At 44.8% G+C, this 21,930-nt stretch overlaps 1 protein-coding gene across 1 annotated transcript in view; it reads left to right on the top strand.

The window, feature by feature from the left end:
* The first annotated feature begins 306 nt into the window (after window positions 1-306).
* The window catches only part of LOC128689147 (uncharacterized), a 42,156-nt gene continuing 20,532 nt past the window's right edge, over window positions 307-21,930 (top strand). Inside the window, exons 1-3 of the mRNA XM_070100631.1 lie at window positions 307-365; window positions 7,146-7,264; window positions 21,073-21,402. Coding sequence (XP_069956732.1) covers window positions 7,226-7,264; window positions 21,073-21,402 — 369 coding nt within the window. The 5' untranslated portion in view covers window positions 307-365; window positions 7,146-7,225. The remainder of the gene's footprint in view (window positions 366-7,145; window positions 7,265-21,072; window positions 21,403-21,930) is intronic.

Here is a 21,930-nt window from a genome sequence, read left to right as displayed (position 1 = left end):
AAATCCACAATAGTAAGGTATATAAGCATCGGCTCGGTAAGTGGTGTTATGCTTGGTGAAGATAGTGACTGTCATTGTTATCAGTGTTGACGAATATTGTTACTGCTTGTGTCTCATCATTATTTACGTGACTACTCGAATAAGTATTATCATGTAGTGTCTTTTAAGTTGTTAATTTCTTATTGGACTCCCCAGTATTCTTCACTACCTAATTCTAACTTATTTAATGATAAATTGTAGTTATATATATATATAAATATGTATATGGAAATTATTTCCTGTAGAGATAAGATTAACTCTCTCTGATCACTCCTCAACTCACTAGGCAGTTACCTTAGCCAGTGTTAATATTACTTCGTCTTCTGGTATGTTGCAACCTTCTCTCAATTGTCCAATGTTAATTTACGGTATTTTCCTCTGTGTTAACTTTCCACCTGTTGTTCAGTGTAAAGTTATTCTTTCTTGCACAGTGATTCATTTCCGCTTAATAATAAGTGCTTCACTTAGTTTTCTGTTCATCATTATTCTCCGTCTCTTGCCCAGTGTTAATCTCTCTTTCTCAGTGTTAATTCTCTCCCCCTACGTTAACTCAACGTATCTTGTTCCCTGTAAAATATAATTCTGTCACTCATTAATGATATTTTATCATTATTTAAGTGTTAATTTTAATTCTGTGGCTAGGTCTTGGCTGTCAGTTTCTTTCCAACTGCTGGAAAAATTCAGATTCAGGAAGGATATAGGAGAGCACAGGTTTGGCAATAGAGTTGTGGATGAGTGGAACAAACTCCCGAGTACCGTCATAGAAGCTAAGACGTTGTGTACTTTTAAAAATAGGTTTGATAAATACATGAGTGGGTGTGGGTGAGTGTGAGTTGAACCTGACTAGCTTCTGCTACTAGGTCAGATGCCATGCTCCTTCCTTTAGTGAATGTGACCTGACCTGACTAGGTTAAGGCATTGGCTTAAGCCAGTGGGAGAATAGGACCTGCCTCGCATGGGTCAGTAGTCCTACTGCAGTGTTCTTTCTCTCTTATGTTCTTATGTTTAGAAGTGCTATTTAACCCTAGTTCAATAAGTGTTAACTCACTGACATTTATTACGACTTATACTGAGTATCAGGTTAAGTGTTACCTTATTTCCTTATCAAGTGTTTATACTCATTCTCTTTTAAAATGTTAATTTCGTGACTGATTATTGTTAACTTTCCAAATGTGTTAACTGTGCCTCTTCAGGAGTAAACTTTCGATCATAACTGATGTGTTAATAATATGCAAATTGCTAAAAGTTAAGTAATTATATCATATCAAGAGTTAACGTTCTTGCTTGTCTTGTGAGAGATAACTTCCGTGTCTTGTGAGAGATAACGTCAGTGTCTTGTGAGAGATAACTTCCGTGTCTTGTGAGAGATAACGTCAGTGTCTTGTGAGAGATAACTTCCGTGTCTTGTGAGAGATAACTTCCGTGTCTTGTGAGAGATAACTTCCGTGTCTTGTGAGAGATAACGTCAGTGTCTTGTGAGAGATAATTTCCGTGTCTTGTGAGAGATAACTTCCGTGTCTTGTGAGAGATAACTTCCGTGTCTTGTGAGAGATAACTTCCGTGTCTTGTGAGAGATAACGTCAGTGTCTTGTGAGAGATAACTTCCGTGTCTTGTGAGAGATAACGTCAGTGTCTTGTGAGAGATAACTTCCGTGTCTTGTGAGAGATAACTTCCGTGTCTTGTGAGAGATAACTTCCGAGTTTTGTGAGAGATAACTTCCGTGTCTTGTGAGAGATAACTTCCGTGTCTTGTGAGAGATAACTTTCGTGTCTTGTGAGAGATAACTTCCGTGTCTTGTGAGAGATAACTTCCGTGTCTTGTGAGAGATAACTTCCGTGTCTTGTGAGAGATAACTTCCGTGTCTTGTGAGAGATAACTTCCGAGTTTTGTGATAGATAACTTCTGTGTCTTATGAGAGATAACTTCCGTGTCTTGTGATAGATAACTTTCGTGTCTTGTGAGAGATAACTTCCGTGTCTTGTGAGAGATAACTTTCGTGTCTTGTGAGAGATAACTTCCGTGTCTTGTGAGAGATAACTTCGTGTCTTGTGAGAGATAACTTCCGAGTTTTGTGATAGATAACTTCTGTGTCTTGTGAGAGATAACTTCCGTGTCTTGTGATAGATAACTTCCGTGTCTTGTGAGAGATAACTTCCGTGTCTTGTGAGAGATAACTTCCGTGTCTTGTGAGAGATAACTTCCGAGTTTTGTGATAGATAACTTCTGTGTCTTATGAGAGATAACTTCCGTATCTTGTGATAGATAACTTTCGTGTCTTGTGAGAGATAACTTCCGTGTCTTGTGAGAGATAACTTTCGTGTCTTGTGAGAGATAACTTCCGTGTCTTGTGAGAGATAACTTCGTGTCTTGTGAGAGATAACTTCCGAGTTTTGTGATAGATAACTTCTGTGTCTTGTGAGAGATAACTTCCGTGTCTTAGCGGAATAAATGAAATTTATTCCGCTAAGGAGAACTGCATATTGTTTTCTGAGGCACATATGAAGACTTGGAAAATGTCCACTTGGGGGTTTGCAGTGTCATCAGTGGAGGACACTGTCATGCAAATTCTGGTATCGTCAACAGAGAAGGACACTGTGCTGGGGTTTACTTCTCTGTCTATGAGGGAAAAGTCTGGGAGAGAGTACTATTCCTCTATCTTTACTCTGTTTACCATTATTCTTTGTGTATTGTTCATGAGGAGGTTATAGATCCATCTACCCACTTTTCCTCTAATTCGTTTATAATGCATTTTGTGTGCTGTTACACAAGGATCGCACTTATCGAGGACTTCCGCAAAGGCTGTGTATAGTACATCTGCATTTTGTTTGTCCTCCAGTGCATCCAAGACCATGTCCTAGTGATCCAGTAGTTGTGAGAGGCAGGAGCGACCTGCTCTCAACTCATGCTTCCCTGGGTTGTGTAATTGTTGGGTGTCCAGGTGGTTGGCGATCTTGCTTCTTACAACCCTCTCAAAGATTTTTATAATATGTGACGTTAGTGTTATCACTCTGTAATTCTTTGCAAGTGCTTTACTGCCACCTTTGTGGAGTGGGACTATGTCCATAATTTTTAATGACTGTGGGGTGACCCATGTGTCTATACTCCCTCTCCACAGAATATTTAAAGCATGTAATGGACACGGAGTTCCACGAGTCTGGGCCTGGGGCAGAGTACAGGGGCATGTAGGCAATTGCTTTTTCAAAGTCCACAGGAGTTTGAGTTATGTCAGAAATTTGACATACCCTGACAAGGTTTAGAGGTTAGTTCATGAAAAATTTATTGTGTAACTTCAGTATCTCACTCATTTCTTTGCTGTTGTCTATGAAATGATAGGATGGATAGTGAGAACCTTCAAAACTAGGGATGCCAAGCCCATGATGACATTCTTCAAATCGCTTGTTCTCTCTAGGCTGGAATACTGCTGTACACTAACTGACCCCTTCAAGGCAGAGGAAGTTACTGACCAGGAGAGTTTACAAAGAACTTTCACAGCAAACATAAGTACGATAAATAAGGCACCTAAATTACTGGGAACGGTTGAAGTCCCTTGATTTGTATTTCCTGGAACGCCAGTTAGAGAGAGATACATGATAATATACACTTGGAAAATCCTAGAAGGGTTAGTATCAAACTTGCACACGAAAATCATTCCATATGAAAGTGAAAGATTCAGCATTATATGCAACATTCCCCTAATGAAAAGCAGGGGTTCCACGAGTATACTTAGAGACAACACATTAAGTGTCCAGGGCTCAAGACTGTTCAACTTCCTCCCAGCATACATAAGGGGGATTACCAATAGACCCCTGGCTGTCTTCAAGAAGGCACTGGACGGTCAGTACCTGACTAGCCGGGTTGTGGTTCGTACGTCAGTTTGCGTGAGGCCAGCAATAACAGCCTGATTGATCAGACCCTCATCCACCAGGTATTCTCTAGGTATATAAGTCCCATCTTGTTTGAGCATGGGTCCAATACTGTACGTGGTTTTTGACTTGTTTATGGCATATGAAAAGAAATATATTTTAGCACCTCGTGTGTCTCCTGGATTCTGTATGAATCATTTAACTTACGTTCAATATTTTCTACATCCCTGGTCAGTGCTCGTTTTCGTATTTCAGATAATCCAGCTCTCTTGAGAAACTCACTGATTCCTCGCCTTTGCTTATCTCTCTGTTTTTAGTTTACCTATTCTCTTCTTTTTTTCTCTCTGGGGAATATGCCTTGAGCATCCTTTAGCTACCAAGGAGCTAATCCTTTCAAGACATCGGTTCGGAACCATGTTATTTAAAATATCTTCCCAAGATGTTTCATTGAGGACATGACTGACTTATTTGATCCTAGTTCATAATCTTGTTTTTGAAGCTGAATTTGGTGAAGGCACTATCGTCAGGACTCCTGTGAATACAAGTCTGAATTTCGATTAGAATGTGATCTGAATTAACTGTTTTTGATACTGATATTTCGTACCAGGCCATCTTCATTCTTGAAAATAAGGTCAAGTGTATCTTTCAGTCTTGTTGACTCCATTATCTGTTAGCTTAGGGTGAATTTATGGCAGAGATCCCTGAGCTTCCAGGGATTATCTCTGCTATGACATTATTTGCCACATTCTTCTATGTTGTATGTCTTAAAATTACCAAGGAGCAAGATATTTGGGACTGGGGTTGGAAAATTTCCCAAACAGTAATCAGTTTTTAATAAATGTTTCTTGAATTATTGGAAAGTTGCATCTGATGATTTATACACATACACGATGACTAGGTTTTGGTTCTCAATGTTTATTGGTAAAACTTTGGTAAAGTTTGTGGGATCTGTACCTCCTGGTCCCTTTCAAATGGTATGCAGGACAGTTTGTATTGTAGAACTGTTTTTCTTGAACTGATGTATTGAACATTTCAAGTTTAAAATGTTTACAAGTGGTAGAAAGACACATTCCACTGGACAGGAGGTTGAGGCATTTTATTGGGTGATCAGAATTACACATCTCGGATATTCCATGCCAACAGATACTCATAGCATAGAATTTGCACAATTTTGCTTTCAGCTGGCTAGAATTTAGAACTGCACAACCATAGTAGAATCAAAACTACCACCTATTTCTAGAACTAGACCAACACTGTCTCCAGAAGCAGAGTTTTGCTCTATTAAATCTGTAATGGTGGCTGTGGTAGCGTCTGTAGCCTAGTCTGCAGGGTCGTCTGTATCAGGGTTCGTAGCTGGATCATCACTAGAGTTGGTGGCTGACTGGGGTGATGCTTAGAGATAAGGTATGATCAGATTTCGTATTTTTAACCCCTGATGGTTAGCCACCCAGAATAACATAAGAAAATCAGTGCGTCATCGACGACAGTCTTATTTCCGCTGGGGTCCTTAAATCTTGTCCCCCAGGATTTGACCCACACCAGTCGACTAACAACCAGGTACCTACTTGCTTGCTAGGTGAACTGGGACAACAGGTATAAGGAAACGCGCCCAATGACAGGGATCAAACAACGGATATTCAGTGTGGAAAATTACATTTATCTGGATGTAACTCATAATGTACATACCAGTAAATGATAGCAAAGATAATTATTATTTATCAAAGTTACATAGACAAGTAGGAATTTGGGACACCTAGGTCGCAAAAATGTCCCCCTTCGATACCTACCACTGTCATATCCACAAGTTGCTCTAGACCTATTAATTACAAATTTTATTAAATACAATATATTACACTAATTTACATAAAAAATACACTGTATTTTTTCTGGAAAATACATTATTTTCCACATTCAGCGTGTGAAGCGAGAGCGTTGCCTACCAGGCCACGGAACACTGCTTAGTTTTACGTATTTTAGCAAGTGGGTCTCTGTTTATTTCCGAGTCATATACTGTAAAAAGGGCATTTAAAATATTTTTATAATTTGCTTCTCTTTCACATTCTGGCTCGTTGGAGGTCACCACTTGCTCTTCCTTCCATGTTCTACATATGCTGGCTAGACTATCCTAGAGAACTCCTGTGTTTTCCTATTTAATATTTATTTCTACAAGTACATGTACGTACAAGGTGGTATAAACCTTGGTAATAAATACCGACAAGTTGTGATGAATGGTTTGAAAAACCGACAAGTTGAAGATTGAGACACTTATGCAGCATATGGGAATCTTTATTCAGGAAACGTTTCGCCACACAGTGGCTTCATCAGTGGCTTCATCAGACTGATGAAGCCACTGTGTGGCGAAACGTTTCCTGAATAAAGATTCCCATATGCTGCATAAGTGTCTCAATCTTCAACCGACAAGTTGGTTTAGAAAGACACGTAAGCAAACACTATAACATATTTATTAGAAAACGTTTCGGTCCTGGGACCTTGATCACTTCTAACATACAGAGGTAGAAAGACATTATATATATAGGCGGAGAGTGAGATGTGACGCACGTGACCTGAGGAATGTCACAAGAACATAAGAATGGAAGAACACTGTAGAAGGCCTACTGGCCACCTCTGGTGGCCTGGTGGTTAACGCTCTCGCTTCACACGGCGAGGGCCTGGGTTCGATTCCCAGCCAGAGTAGAAACATTGGACGTGTTTCTTTCCACCTGTTGTCTATGTTCCCCATCAGTAAAATGGGTACTTGGGTGTTAGTCGACTGGTGTGGGTCGCATCCTGGGACACTGACCTAAGGAGGCCTGGTCACAGACCGGGCCGCGGGGGCGTTGACCCCCGGAACTCTCTCCAGGTAAACTCCAGGTATACCTATGATGAGGACGGGTAGACGATGAAATCATGTGACTCCTGTGTTGTTGGGTTGGTGCTGCTTAAGTATCATGTATACCAATGTTTTTGAAATTTTGTAGTTTCCAGTGTTGCGTACAAGGTATACAAGCCTTGCTGACATCAGTAACAAATTAACATGTATTTTAATTTAGTACTCTCCTCGGCACTCTCCTGAAACCTGTCCAAAGCTCCATATCCTTATTGCAGATCCAGAAACACCTTGCCAATTGAATGTCATTGATGAATCAATGTTTACTCTTGTGCAAGAGACATGGTGTTTCCAAAAACATACATTACATGTAATCCTAGATTTTTTTCTGATGACCTCTTCACATGTTCCACAGGTGTTCTTGCTTACCATCCAGCCGGTGTCTTATTAGCAGTCCAGGTACCACGAAACCTGAATGCTGCTCCACGAGAGGAAATGGAGGCACAGAGTGAAGTGAGGCGGAAATTTGGCGAGGTGAGCATTATTATTATTATTATTATTATTATTATTATTATTATTATAAAAAAGAAGCGTTAAACCTACAAGGGAGAGGTGAGCAGAAGTTAAGGGGCAATTGAAGGGTAGTTTGTAATGCTGTGACACAACCCACCACACTAAATTTCTGGTATGATTACCCCGGGTGGGTTACGTCGCCAGTGACAGGGAAGCCTGGGTATGGTTACCCCGGGTGGGTTACGTTGCCAGTGACAGGGAAGCCTGGGTATGGTTACCCCGGGTGGGTTACGTTGCCAGTGACAGGGAAGCCTGGGTATGGTTACCCCGGGTGGGTTACGTTGCCAGTGACAGGGAAGCCTGGGTATGGTTACCCCGGGTGGGTTACGTTGCCAGTGACAGGGAGGCCTGGGTATGGTTACCCCGGGTGGGTTACGTTGCCAGTGACAGGGAAGCCTGGGTATGGTTACCCCGGGTGGGTTACGTTGCCAGTGACAGGGAAGCCTGGGTATGGTTACCCCAGGTGGGTTACGTTGCCAGTGACAGGGAGGCCTGGGTATGGTTACCCCGGGTGGGGTACGTTGCCAGTGGCAGGGAGGCCTGGGTATGGTTACCCCGGGTGGGTTACGTTCCCAGTGACAGGGAAGCCTGGGTATGGTTACCCCGGGTGGGTTACGTTGCCAGTGACGGGAAGGCCTGGGTATGGTTACCCCGGGTGGGTTACGTCGCCAGTGACAGGGAAGCCTGGGTATTGTTACCCCGGGTGGGTTACGTCGCCAGTGACAGGAAGGCCTGGGTATGGTTACCCCGGGTGGGTTACGTTGCCAGTGACAGGGAAGCCTGGGTATGGTTACCCCGGGTGGGTTACGTCGCCAGTGACAGGGAAGCCTGGGTATGGTTACCCCGGGTGGGTTACGTTGCCAGTGACAGGGAAGCCTGGGTATGGTTACCCCTGGTGGGTTACGTTGCCAGTGACAGGGAGGCCTGGGTATTGTTACCCCTGGTGGGTTACGTTGCCAGTGACAGGGAAGCCTGGGTATGGTTACCCCGGGTGGGTTACGTTGCCAGTGACAGGGAAGCCTGGGTATGGTTACCCCGGGTGGGTTACGTTGCCAGTGACAGGGAGGCCTGGGTATGGTTACCCCGGGTGGGTTACGTTGCCAGTGACAGGGAAGCCTGGGTATGGTTACCCCGGGTGGGTTACGTCGCCAGTGACAGGGAGGCCTGGGTATGGTTACCCCGGGTGGGTTACGTTGCCAGTGGCAGGGAAGCCTTGGTATGGTTACCCCGGGTGGGTTACGTCGCCAGTGACAGGGAAGCCTGGGTATGGTTACCCCGGGTGGGTTACGTTGCCAGTGGCAGGGAGGCCTGGGTATGGTTACCCCGGGTGGGTTACGTCGCCAGTGACAGGGAGGCCTGGGTATGGTTACCCCGGGTGGGTTACGTCGCAAGTGACAGGGAAGCCTGGGTATGGTTACCCCGGGTGGGTTACGTTGCCAGTGACAGGGAGGCCTGGGTATGGTTACCCAGGGTGGGTTACGTCGCCAGTGACAGGGAAGCCTGGGTATGGTTACCCCGGGTGGGTTACGTCGCCAGTGACAGGGAAGCCTGGGTATGGTTACCCCGGGTGGGTTACGTCGCCAGTGACAGGGAGGCCTGGGTATGGTTACCCCGGGTGGGTTACGTTGCCAGTGACAGGGAGGCCTGGGTATGGTTACCCCGGGTGGGTTACGTCGCCAGTGACAGGGAGGCCTGGGTATGGTTACCCCGGGTGGGTTACGTCGCCAGTGACAGGAACGCCTGGGTATGGTTACCCCGGGTGGGTTACGTTGCCAGTGACAGGGAAGCATGGGTATGGTTACCCCGGGTGGGTTACGTCGCCAGTGACAGGGAGGCCTGGGTATGGTTACCCCGTGTGGGTTACGTCGCCAGTGACAGGGAAGCCTGGGTATGGTTACCCCGGGTGGGTTACGTCGCCAGTGACAGGGAGGCCTGGGTATGATTACCCCGGGTGGGTTACGTCGCCAGTGACAGGGAAGCCTGGGTATGGTTACCCCGGGTGGGTTACGTCGCCAGTGACAGGGAGGCCTGGGTATGGTTACCCCGGGTGGGTTACGTCGCCAGTGACAGGGAAGCCTGGGTATGGTTACCCCGGGTGGGTTACGTCGCCAGTGACAGGGAAGCCTGGGTATGGTTACCCCGGGTGGGTTACGTCGCCAGTGACAGGGAGGCCTGGGTATGGTTACCCCGGGTGGGTTACGTCGCCAGTGACAGGGAGGCCTGGGTATGGTTACCCCGGGTGGGTTACGTCGCCAGTGACAGGGAAGCCTGGGTATGGTTACCCCGGGTGGGTTACGTCGCCAATGACAGGGAAGCCTGGGTATGGTTACCCCGGGTGGGTTACGTCGCCAGTGACAGGGAGGCCTGGGTATGGTTACCCCAGGTGGGTTACGTCGCCAGTGACAGGGAAGCCTGGGTATGGTTACCCCAGGTGGGTTACGTCGCCAGTGACAGGGAAGCCTGGGTATGGTTACCCCGGGTGGGTTACGTCGCCAGTGACAGGGAAGCCTGGGTATGGTTACCCCGGGTGGGTTACGTCGCCAGTGACAGGGAAGCCTGGGTATTGCTACCCCAGGTGGGTTGCGTTGCCAGACATATGACCGAAACATAAACACCTGAGGATAGTATCTAAGAACCTTTTACTCTCTACCACGTTCGTGAATAATATTATTGTTTCTCTAATTTCTAATTACCTCCAACTCTAATTTACTGCATTAATTACAGGTTTCTAGAGCAGTGGGAAGACTTACTACCAGTGATTTGATTAACTTGGATGCGTTGTAGATGCGTGGAACAGTCTTCCCAGTTGGGTGATAGAGGCTAGGACCTTGGGTAGCTTTAAGAAGAGGCTGGACAAATATATGAGTGGGAGGGGCTGGGTTTGATTGGTGTCAAGGGGTACAGGAGTTATTTCTTGAGTAGCTTTAGGTAGATGTCGTTTTGATAAGGACCTGCCTCGTATGGGCCAGTAGGCCTTCTGCAGTGTTCCTACATTCTTATGTTCTTATGTTCTTATCTGCACAGTGATTCTAAATTGTAGTTTAAATACACTTCATCTAGGTTAATTTATTTTACCTGTGAGTAACTACACTTAATTACAATTCATTTCAATATATAGGATAACTGAATGAACATTAAAATGGTATAAAATACCGACAGATTGTTAGGTAAGACACATATGCAACAGTTAGGTATCTTTATTTCGAAACGTTTCGCCTACACAGTAGGCTTCTTCAGTCGAGTACAGAAAAGTTGATAGAAGCAGAAGATACTTGAAGACGATGTAATCAGTCCATCACCCTTAAAGTTTTGAGGTGGTCAGTCCCTCAGTCTGGAGAAGAGCATTGTTCCGTTGTCTGACTGAACACTGGAGACAAATAACAACTTCGGTCTTTACGTCAGTCACTGCTTGAGGAAACTGCCTCAACAGGTATACCACACTTCACTGTTTTTCTCCCTCATATTTCAACACTTCACTGCACATTGTTTATTACAATGATTATACCCTATATTTTCACAGGAGCATTTTATATTTATGCACTGCACATAAAGACCTCTGAGAATGCTTGTTCCTTTTAACTCACTTCACATTTATATATATCTCTTTTCCCGAGGTGGGCAGTTTGTCTTCCCGAACTAGACAACTCCCTTGACTACAGTTCACACAATTTGTCTAGATTTTCATTAAAAGCTGCACTACTAAAACAAGTTCAACATTCAACATTCATAGCACATCCCACTTCCTGACTCCCAGTGACACAGGATTAGCCTGGGTCCTTGCCAATGTCTTGCAGTGACAAAGGGTTACCCTGGGTCCTTACCACAGTCTCCCAATGACACATAGTTAGCTGGGGTTCTTACAAGTCTCCAAGAGACACAGGGTTAGCCTGGGTCCTTTCCATTGTCTCCCAGTGACATAGGGTTAACCTAGGTCCTTAATACTGTCTTCCAGTGATGCAGGGTTACCCTGGATCCTTACCACAGTCTCCCTGTGACACAGGGTTAACCTGGGTCCTTACAAATGTCTCCCAGTAACACAAGGTTACCATGGGTCCTTACCACAGACTCCCAGTGACATAGGGTTAATCTGAGTCCTTACCACTGTCTCCCAGTGACACATGGTTGGCCTGGGTCATTCCTATCCTTTCCTATTATTCCTATCAATTTATATCCATTCCAATCCATTCCTATTCATCCCTATCCATTCCTATCATTCATATCCATTCCTATCATTCCTATTAATTCCTATCCACTTCTATTCATTCCTATCCACAGTCTCCCAGTGACACAGGGATAACCTGGGTCCTTGCCACTGTCTCCCAGTGACACAGGGTTAATTTTGGTACTTACCACTGTCTCCCAATGACACAGGGTTAACCTGGGTCCTTACTACTGTCTCCCAGTGACACAGGATTAACCTTGGTCCCTGCCAGTGTCTCCCAGTGACACAGGGTTAATGTGGGTCCTTACCACTGTCTCTCAGTGACACAGGGTTAACCTGGGTTCTTACCACTGTCTCCCAGTGACACAGGGTTAACCTGGGTCCTTGCCACTGTCTCCCATTGACACAGGGTTACCCTCGAACCTTTCCACTGTCTCCCAGTGACACAGGGTTACCCTTGGTCCATGTCACTGTCTTCCACTGACACAGGGTTACCTGGGTCCTTATCACTGTCTCCCAGTGACACAGGGTTAACCTAGGTTCTTTGCACTGTCCCTCAATGACACAAGGTTAACATGGGTCTTTGCCACTGTCTCCCAGTGACAAAGAGTTAACCTGGGTCCTTGCCACTGTCTCCCAGAGACACAGTGTTTCTATGGGTCCTTACCACTGTCTCCCAGTGAAACAGGGTTAACCTAGGTCTTTGCCACCGTCTCCCAGTGACACAGGGTTACCCTGCGCCCTTACAACTGTCTCCCAGTGACGCAGGGTTAACCTGTGTCCTTACCACTGTTTCCCAGTGACACAGGGTTAGCTTGGGTCCTCACCACTGTCTTCCAGTGACACAGGGATAACCTGCGTCCTTAACATTGTCTCCCAGTGATACAGGGTTAACATGGGTTCTTACCACTGTCTCCCAGTGACTCAGTGTTAACCTGGGACCTTGCCCCTGTCTCCCAATGAAACAGGGTTACCCTGGGTCCTTGCCACTGTCTCCTAGTGACACATGGTTAAACTGGGTCCTCACCACTGTCTCCAAGTGACACAGGATTAACCTGCGTCCTTACCATTGTCTCCCAGTGACACAGGGTTACCCTGGATCCTTGCAACTGTTTCCCAGTAACACAGGGTTACCCTGGGTCCTTACAACTGTTTCCTAGTGACAAAAGGGTAAACCTGGGTGTTTGCCACTGTCTCCCAGTAACAGAGGGTACTGTCTCCAATTGACACAAGGTTAACCTGGGTCCTTTTCACTGTCTCCTAGTGACACAGTGTTAACCTGGTTCGTTACCACTGTCTCCCACTGACACAGGGTTAACCTGGGTCTTTGCGATTGTCTCCCAGTGATAGAGGGTAGACTATCACAGTGACACAGGGTTAATCTGGGTCCTTGCCACTGTCTCCCAGTGACACATGGTTAACCTGGGTTCTTACCACTGTCTCCCAGTAACACAGTAACACAGGGTTAACATGGGGCCTTAACACTGTCTGCAAGTGACACCGGGTTAACTTGAGTCCTTACCACTGTCTCCAAGTGACACAAGGTTACATTGGGCCCTTACCCCTGACTACCTGTGGCACAGGGTTAGCCTGGGTTCTTTCCGATGTCTCAAAGTGACAAAGCTTTACCCTTGGTCTTCTCCACTGTCTCTCAGGGTCAGAGGGTTAACCTGGGTCCCAACCACTTTCTCCCACTGATACAATGTACAGTCTACCAGAGACACAATGTTAACCTGGGTGCTTACCACTGTCTCTCAGAGACACAGGGTTAACCTGGGTCCTTACCACTGTCTTCCAGTGACACAGGGACCTGGGTCCTTACCACTGTCTCTCACTAATACAGGGAACAGTCACTCAGTGACATAGGGTTAGCCTGGATCCTTCAGTTTGTCTACCAGTGATACAGAGTTAACCTGGGTCCTTACCACTGTCTCCCAGGGACACAGGATTAGCCTGGATTGTTAGGACTGTCTCCCAGTGGCACAGGATTAACCTGCGTCTTTGCCACTGTCTCCCATTGTCACGGGGCTAACCTGGATCCTTTCCACTCTCTCCCAGTGACAAAGGGTTAACGTGGGCCCTTACCACTGTCTCCCAGTGACACAAGGGTACCCTGGGCCTATAAAACTGTTTCTTTGTTACACAGGGTTAACGTGGGTCCTTGCCACTGTCCCCGAATGACTCAGGTTTACCCTGGTTCCTTACCACTCTCTACCAGTGACACAATGGCTAAAATTGGTCATTTACACTGTCTCCTAGTGTTACAGGGTACACTCTACCAGTGACACAGGGCTAACCTGGGTCCTTACAACTGTCTCCCAGTGACACAGGGTCACCCTGGGTCCTTCCCTCTGTCTCGCAGTGACACAGGGTTAACGTGGGTCCTTATCACAGCTTCCTAGTGAGACAGAGTTAATCTGGGTTCTCACCATTGTCTCCCAGTGACACAGGGTAAATCTGTGTCCTTGCCACTGTCTCTCAGAAATACATGGTTACCCAGGGTTCTTACAACTATCTCTTAGTGACAAAGGGTTAACCTGGGCTAACCTGCTTCCTTTCCACAGTCTCCCAGTGACACAGTGTTGGCCTGGGTCCTTACAACTGTCTCTAAGTGATAAAGGGTTAAGCTGGGTCTTTATCACTGTCTCCATGTGACACAGGGATAACCTTCGTCAATGCCACTGTCTCCCAGTGACAAAGGGTTAACCTGGGTCCTCGCCTCTGCCTCCTAGTGACATAGGGTTACCCTGAGTCTTTGCCACTGGTTCCCAGTGACACAGGGTTAACCTGGATACTTGCCACTGTCTTCCAGTGACACAGGGTGATGCAGAGGTACCCTGTGACCTTACCACAGTCTCCCAGTGACACAGGGTTAACCTGGGTCCTTGCCACTGTCTAACAGTGACACAGATTTGCCCAGGGTCCTTGCCACTGTCTCCCAGTGACACGGGGTTAGAGTGGGTCCTTACCACTGTCTACCAGTTACACAGGGTTAACCTGGGCCCTTTACGACGTCTCCCAGTGATACAAGGTACACTCTACCAGTGACACAGGGGTAAAATAGGTCTTTGCCACTGTATCCCCGTGACAAAGGGTTAAGCTCGGTCCTTACAATTGTCTCACAGTGATACAGGGTTAACCTTGGTTTAACCACTATCTCCCAGTGACACAGAGTTAAGAGTGGTCAATGCCACTGTCTTCAAGTGACAAAGAATTAACCTGGGTCCTTGCCACTGTCTCCCAGTGACACAGTGTTACCATGGGCCTTTACCACAGTCTCCCACTGACACAAGGTTACCCTGGGACCTTTCCACTGTCTCACAGTGACACAGGGATAACCTGGGTCCTTACCACTGTCTCCAAGTGACACAGAGTTAACATGGGTCCTTACCACTGTCTCCCAGGCACACAATATTAACCTGGATTCTTACCACTGTCTCCCAGTGACACAGGATTAACCTGGGTCCTTGCCACTGTCTCAGAATGACTCAGGTTTACCCTCGTTCCTTGCCACTGTCTCCCAGTGACACAATGGTTAAAATTGGTCCTTTACACTGTCTCCCAGTGAAACAGGGTACAGTCTACCAGTGACACAGGGTTAACCTGGGTCCTTACAACTGTCTCCCAGTGACACAGGGTCAACCAGGGTCCTTCCCACTGTCTAGCAGTGACACAGGGTTAGGGGTGGGTCCTTACAACTGTCTCCCAGTGATGCCTTACTCGTACTGATGCTGCTTCCCTTACTCATACTGATGCTGCCTGCCTTACCCATACTGATGCTGCCTGCCTTACTCATACTGATGCTGCTTCCCTTACTCATACTGATGCTGCCTGCCTTACTAATGCCGATGATGCCTGCCTTACTCGTACTGATACTGCCTGCCTTAATCATACTGACGTTGCTTGCCTTACTCATACTGATGCTGCCTGCCTTACTCATACTGATACTGCCTGCCTTACTCATACTGATGCTGCTTGCCTTACTCATACTGATGCTGCCTGCCTTACTCATACTGATGCTGCCTGCCTTACTCATACTGATGATGCGTGCCTTACTCATACTGATGCTGCCTGCCTTACTCATACTGATGCTGCCTGCCTTACTCATACTGATGCTGCTTGCCTTACTCATACTGATGATGCCTGCCTTACTCATACTGATGCTGCCTGCCTTACTCATACTGATGATGCGTGCCTTACTCATACTGATGATGCCTGCCTTACTCATACTGATGATGCCTGCCTTACTCGTACTGATGCTGCTTCCCTTACTCATAGTGATGCTGCCTGCCTTATTCATACTGATGCTGCCTACCTTACTCATACTGATGATGCCGGCCTTACTCGTACTGATGCTGCTTCCCTCACTCATACTGATGCTGCCTGTCTTACTCATGCTGATGCTGCTTCCCTTACTCACGCTGATGCTGCCTGCCTTACTCATGCCGATGTTGCTTGCCTTACTCATACTGAGGTTGCTTGCCTTGCTCATACTGGTGCTGCCTGAATTACTCATACTGACACTCCCTGCCTTACTCATACTGATAATGCCTGCCTTACTCATACTGATGCTGCCTGCCTTACTCATACTGATGCTGCCTGCCTTACTCGTACTGATGTTGCTTGCCTTACTCATACTGAGGTTGCTTGCCTTACTCATACTGATGCTGCCTGCCTTACTCATACTGATGCTACCTGCCTTACTCATGCTGATGATGCCTGCCTTACTCGTACTGATGCTGCCTGCCTTACTCATACTGACGTTGCTTGCCTTACTCATACTGATGCTGCCTGCCTTACTCATACTGATGCTGCCTGCCTTACTTATACTGATGATGCCTGCCTTACTCATACTGATGATGACTGCCTTACTCATAGTGACAATGCCTGCCTTACTCGTACTGATGCTGCTTCCTTTACTCATACTGATGCTGCCTGACTTATTCATACTGATGATGCCTGCCTTACTCATACTGATAATGCCTGCCTTACTCGTACTGATGCTGCTTCCCTTACTCATACTGATGCTGCCTGCATTATTCATACTGATGATGCCTGCCTTACTCATACTGATGATGCCTGCCTTACTCGTACTGATGCTGCTTCCCTTACTCATACTGATGCTGCCTGCCTTATTCATACTGATGATGCCTGCCTTACTCATGCTGATGATGCCTACCTTACTCATACTGACGTTGCTTGCCTTACTCATACTGATGCTGCCTGCCTTACTCATACTGATGCTGCTTCTCTCACTTATACTGATGCTGCCTGTCTTACTCATGCTGATGCTGCTTCCCTTACTCATGCTGATGCTGCCTGTCTTACTCATGCTGATGTTGCTTGCCTTACTCATACTGAGGTTGCTTGCCTTGCTCATACTGACACTCCCTGCCTTACTCATACTGATAATGCCTGCCTTGCTCATACTGATGCTGCCTGCCTTACTCATACTGATGCTGCCTGCCTTACTCGTACTGATGTTGCTTGCCTTACTCATACTGAGGTTACTTGCCTTACTCATACTGATGCTGCCTGCCTTACTCATACTGATGCTGCCTGCCTTACTCATGCTGATGATGCCTGCCTTACTCGTACTAATGCTGCCTGCCTTACTCATACTGAGGTTACTTGCCTTACTCATACTGATGCAGCCTGCCTTACTCATACTGATGCTGCTTCCCTTACTCATACTGATGCTGTCTGCCTTACTCATACTGATGATGCCTGCCTTACTCATACTGATGATGCCTGCCTTACTCGTACTGATGCTGCTTCCCTTACTCATACTGATGCTGCCTGCCTTACTCATACTGATGATGCCTGCCTTACTCATACTGATGATGCCTGCCTTACTCATACTGATGATGCCTGCCTTACTCATACTGATGATGCCTGCCTTACTCATACTGATGCTGCCTGCCTTACTCATACTGATGCTGCTTCCCTTACTCATACTGATGCTGCATGCCTTACTCATGCTGATGATCCCTGCCTTATTCGTACTGATGCTGCCTGCCTTACTCATTCTGACGTTGCTTGCCTTACTCATACTGATGCTGCCTGCCTTACTCATACTGATGCTGCCTGCCTTACTCATACTGATGATGCCTGCCTTACTCATACTGATGATGCCTGCCTTGCTCATACTGATGTTTCTTGCCTTACTCATACTGATGCTGCCTGTCTTACTCATATTGATGCTGCCTGCCTTACTCATACTGATGATGCCTGCCTTACTCATACTGATGATGCCTGCCTTACTCATACTGATGATGCCTGCCTTACTCATACTGATGATGCCTGTCTTACTCATACTGATGCTGCCTGCCTTACTCATACTGATGCTGCTTCCCTTACCCATACTGATGCTGCATGCCTTACTCATGCTGATGATCCCTGCCTTATTCGTACTGATGCTGCCTGCCTTACTCATTCTGACGTTGCTTGCCTTACTCATACTGATGCTGCCTGCCTTACTCATACTGATGCTGCCTGCCTTACTCATACTGATGATGCCTGCCTTACTCATACTGATGATGCCTGCCTTACTCATACTGATGTTTCTTGCCTTACTCATACTGATGCTGCCTGTCTTCCTCATAGTGATGCTGCCTGCCTTACTCATGCTGATGTCTCCTGCCTTGCTCATAGTGATGCTTTCTGTTTTAGTCATGTTGATGCTTCCTGTCTTATTTAAAATGATGCTGCCTGCCTTACTCGAACTGACGCTGCTTGCCTTACTCATACTGATGGTGCCTGCCTTACTCTTACTGACGCTGCTTGCTTTACTTATACTGATGTTGCCTGCCATACTCATACTGATGCTGCATGTCTTACTCATACTGATGTCTCCTGTCTTACTCATACAGAACCTGCCTGTCTTACTCATACTGATGCTGCCTGTCTTACGCATACTGATGTCTCCAGTCATACTCATACTGATGCTGCCTGTCTTACGCATACTGATGTCTCCAGTCATACTCATACTGATGCTGCGTGCATCAGTATTGGATTGTGTATACGCATGTTGTACTTTAATTTTGTTGTTCCATGTTGATTGGTTTAGTGACATGTTTGCTTCCATGTATAATGTATACTGTATTTTAAATAAAATATAAAAAAAAAAATTCTTATTTACACAGGGAAGCCTCCCACTCCACCTCGGTCAAAGGCTGCCCATTCCACCTCTATTATCTTACCCAGCTTCTGATCTATGGTCAACTAACCTCTTGTATCGTACATATTGGTAATTTTAGCTTATTTGAATTAGGACTGAAAACCCCGACCCTAACGATATACTTTCAATGTAACTGTCGATAAATATAATACTGGTTGAACATTTGTTTATTGTGATCACGTTTAGTCAATCAGTAGCATTATTATATTAGCGTTATTGAAGGTGTTTAGTCCGTTAGTCTTGATATATATAACACTGAAGCATTATTACAGAGGCTTACAGGAAAGGTAAAGCAATTAGACACATGGACTGACCACATCGACTCAAGGTTGAGGGACTGATTACCTCATTCTCATCCTATTCTTCAAGATTCTCCTTTGTATGGACTGATGAAGCCACTGTGTGGCGAAACGTTTCATCAATAAAGATACCCAAGAGTTGCACATGTGTCTAATTTATCAACATGTCGGTTCTCTGAACCATTCATCTACAAAGGTAAAGCAGTTGATGATGGTATGACAAGTGGGTGGGGCTCACTAGTGGTAGTTGATAATGCCAATGGGTTAGGTAAGCGTTAAACTTGCATTAGAATTTTTATTATTTATATTTTGATAATTTTTAAAATAAACAAGTAAACGATTATGACACGTAAGCAACACTTGAGCATCTTCACTGTGGAACATCACCAACCAGCGCTTTATCAGTCCGGTAGAGTGGATTAACATGAGAAGACAAGATGTGATAGTTTAAAGTAATTATTTCCTCAGTTTTGAATGGAGATATTGAGCCCTGCGGCCTCGATAAATCAAAAGCAGATGCACAAGGATAGACATATACTAGAGACAAGTAAGGTGAAGCAGATGGAAACAGCCACACTGGTGGGCGGGGACTACTGGAGGATGTATATTATGAGAACATGTTATGTAAACATTAGATTTGCTTTCACATCTGAGGGACTGGACCTTTTATATCATCTCTTAGTTTTCTTTCACTAATTATTCTAAATACTAAATAATAAAGTGACTACTTGGAGAAACTTCTGCAGAATAATTACACACAGGTGTTGCATATAAGTCGAATTTAAATTCTTGTTAGCCCTCTCTTCCATTATTATAATAATACTTGTCTGTCGCAGCAACATTTTGTAATCTTGGTTCTAAGAATTCTTCTTCAACTCTGACGTTTGTCTCCTTCATTCTCTACTGAGATCAACCCACCAGTGACTATTACTAAATGCTTCACTCACCTGTCTCCAGTATACAAATCTTCATGCAAGTGTATCTGCGTTATATTTATCAAAGTTGAAGACGGGTACATCTCTGAAGGATGAGGTACTGATCACCTCAAGTTACCTTCTCACGTTTTTCACCGCTTATTCTCTGGTTGGCAAAACGTCTTTACATTAAAAATACGCAGGTGGTGACATCTCTATTATTCATCTGTTTATCTTTTTTTTTATATCATTGACACATTTCTGTAAAGAAATTGTCTTAATGAACACGTATCTTTTACCTACATGATGGCAATACTTGAAAAATTCTTGCACACGACTGTTGATCCACTTACAGTAGATCTAGCAAGACTATATGGAACATCATGTATGTATTGCTAGCCTCCCTGCTGCCTCGGGCAGGTAGGAATGTATAGCTTACTAAAAAACACATCTTCTATGCTGCTGTAATTCACCTCGTCGGAAAATAGTGCAATAAGTTCAAAAAAGATCTGTGAAAACGTTAGTCCAGCAGAGCTAAACAATCCAGTAACAATCCAAACGCTAACTTTTTAAACATTGTGAACTTCAGGGTTGTCTGACAGAATATTATTTATTTATGAAAGAAGAAACAATGAATTAAAAGCTCGGTTAAGTAACTAACACAAATATTCTTTTACCTTTACAAGAATATCTTAGACTTTCGATTTTTCATAGGAGAGGCATTTAAAAATATTTCCCTTCAACTTTAAAATCAAGTATAGTAAAAAACTTCAAATATCTTTTTACTGACTATGAGAATTCAAGATTAAATATATTTTGAACAAACAGAATATAAGATTTACTAATCTAATAGTAAATTAGGAGCGCTTTATTACATTAATATTTTGATTAATGTGTTTATAATCAACGTAAACATTCACAACCTAATTAATTACATTATCAATGGTATACTACCCCACAAAGAATTAGTCCTACAATAGTCTGCTAACATTCACGTAACTATTCACTGCTAGGTGAAGAGGAGTAACATGTGTCATGGGAGTTTTCCATTGTCTCGACTCGTCATTACTAAACTCTAGTCCTACGGTTGTGAGACAGAAGCTGTAATGAGCTATAAGCCATGATATATTTATAGGATTGTATAACATCTGTAACACGCTAAAAATATGATTCTTTATTTATTTGGAATAAAGATCACAGGTGTTTTTCGACAGGTGGTGAATATCGCAGGCTTGAAGAGTGAAGACATGGCCACTACTGCCGAATCAGAAAGAAAGGAGGTGACCTCTACCGCCGAATCAGAGAGCAAGGACGTGGCCTCTACCGCCGAATCAGACAACGAAAACTTAGATACAACAGACCGATCAGTAATTGATGAATTATTAGTAACTGGTGAATTATTGGCCACTTCCGTACAAGTGAGAGAGATGAGGAAAGTATTAAGTGATGAACTACCAGCGGGTCAAGTGTTACCGTCACTAAAGGAAGTGACATCTAGACAATCCAGCCAGTCAGTGGAGAATGACTCAGCTCTGGAAGAAATGGTGAGTAGCACGTCTGTTAATTGTTCCTGTCAACATTTCATACACAGAATATTTAACTTTATTTATTAATATGTTCTTAGGAAGATACGGACTGGGTTGTGAAGGAAAAAGATGTAAGTAGTGGGGAGATAAATAGAAAGAACATAAATACGTCGAGGTGCAGGAAAAGATGTTGTAAACGAAGTATACTGGTGGGCAGAAATTTAATTTTATTAATGAAAAGCAGTAATTTTTTGAGATGGGGAGATTAAGTAAAGTAAGTAAAAGTACAAGCTCTCTATGACCTCTCCTCAATACCCTGTTCTTGCTAATCTTTATATCGAATATTTCGGAACTGTTCTCCTTCCTACTATTGGTGTGCGCCCTTCCTCCTGTAATCAACATCTTTTCTCTTTCGCCCATTGACTCTAGTCACTCACAGCCATTTCTCGATACCTTTAACATCTCGCTCCTCCCATCAAGTTTAAAACTGAATGGGAATCTAACTCATTGCTTCCTTTCCTTTATGTGCATGTTCATTGCTCGGCT

The sequence above is a fragment of the Cherax quadricarinatus genome, chromosome 73, assembly GCF_038502225.1.
Source record: "Cherax quadricarinatus isolate ZL_2023a chromosome 73, ASM3850222v1, whole genome shotgun sequence".
Taxonomy (NCBI): Eukaryota; Metazoa; Arthropoda; class Malacostraca; order Decapoda; family Parastacidae; genus Cherax; species Cherax quadricarinatus.
The sequence above is the reverse complement of the archived record's forward strand: the minus strand, read 5'-3'. Positions and strand labels throughout refer to the sequence as shown.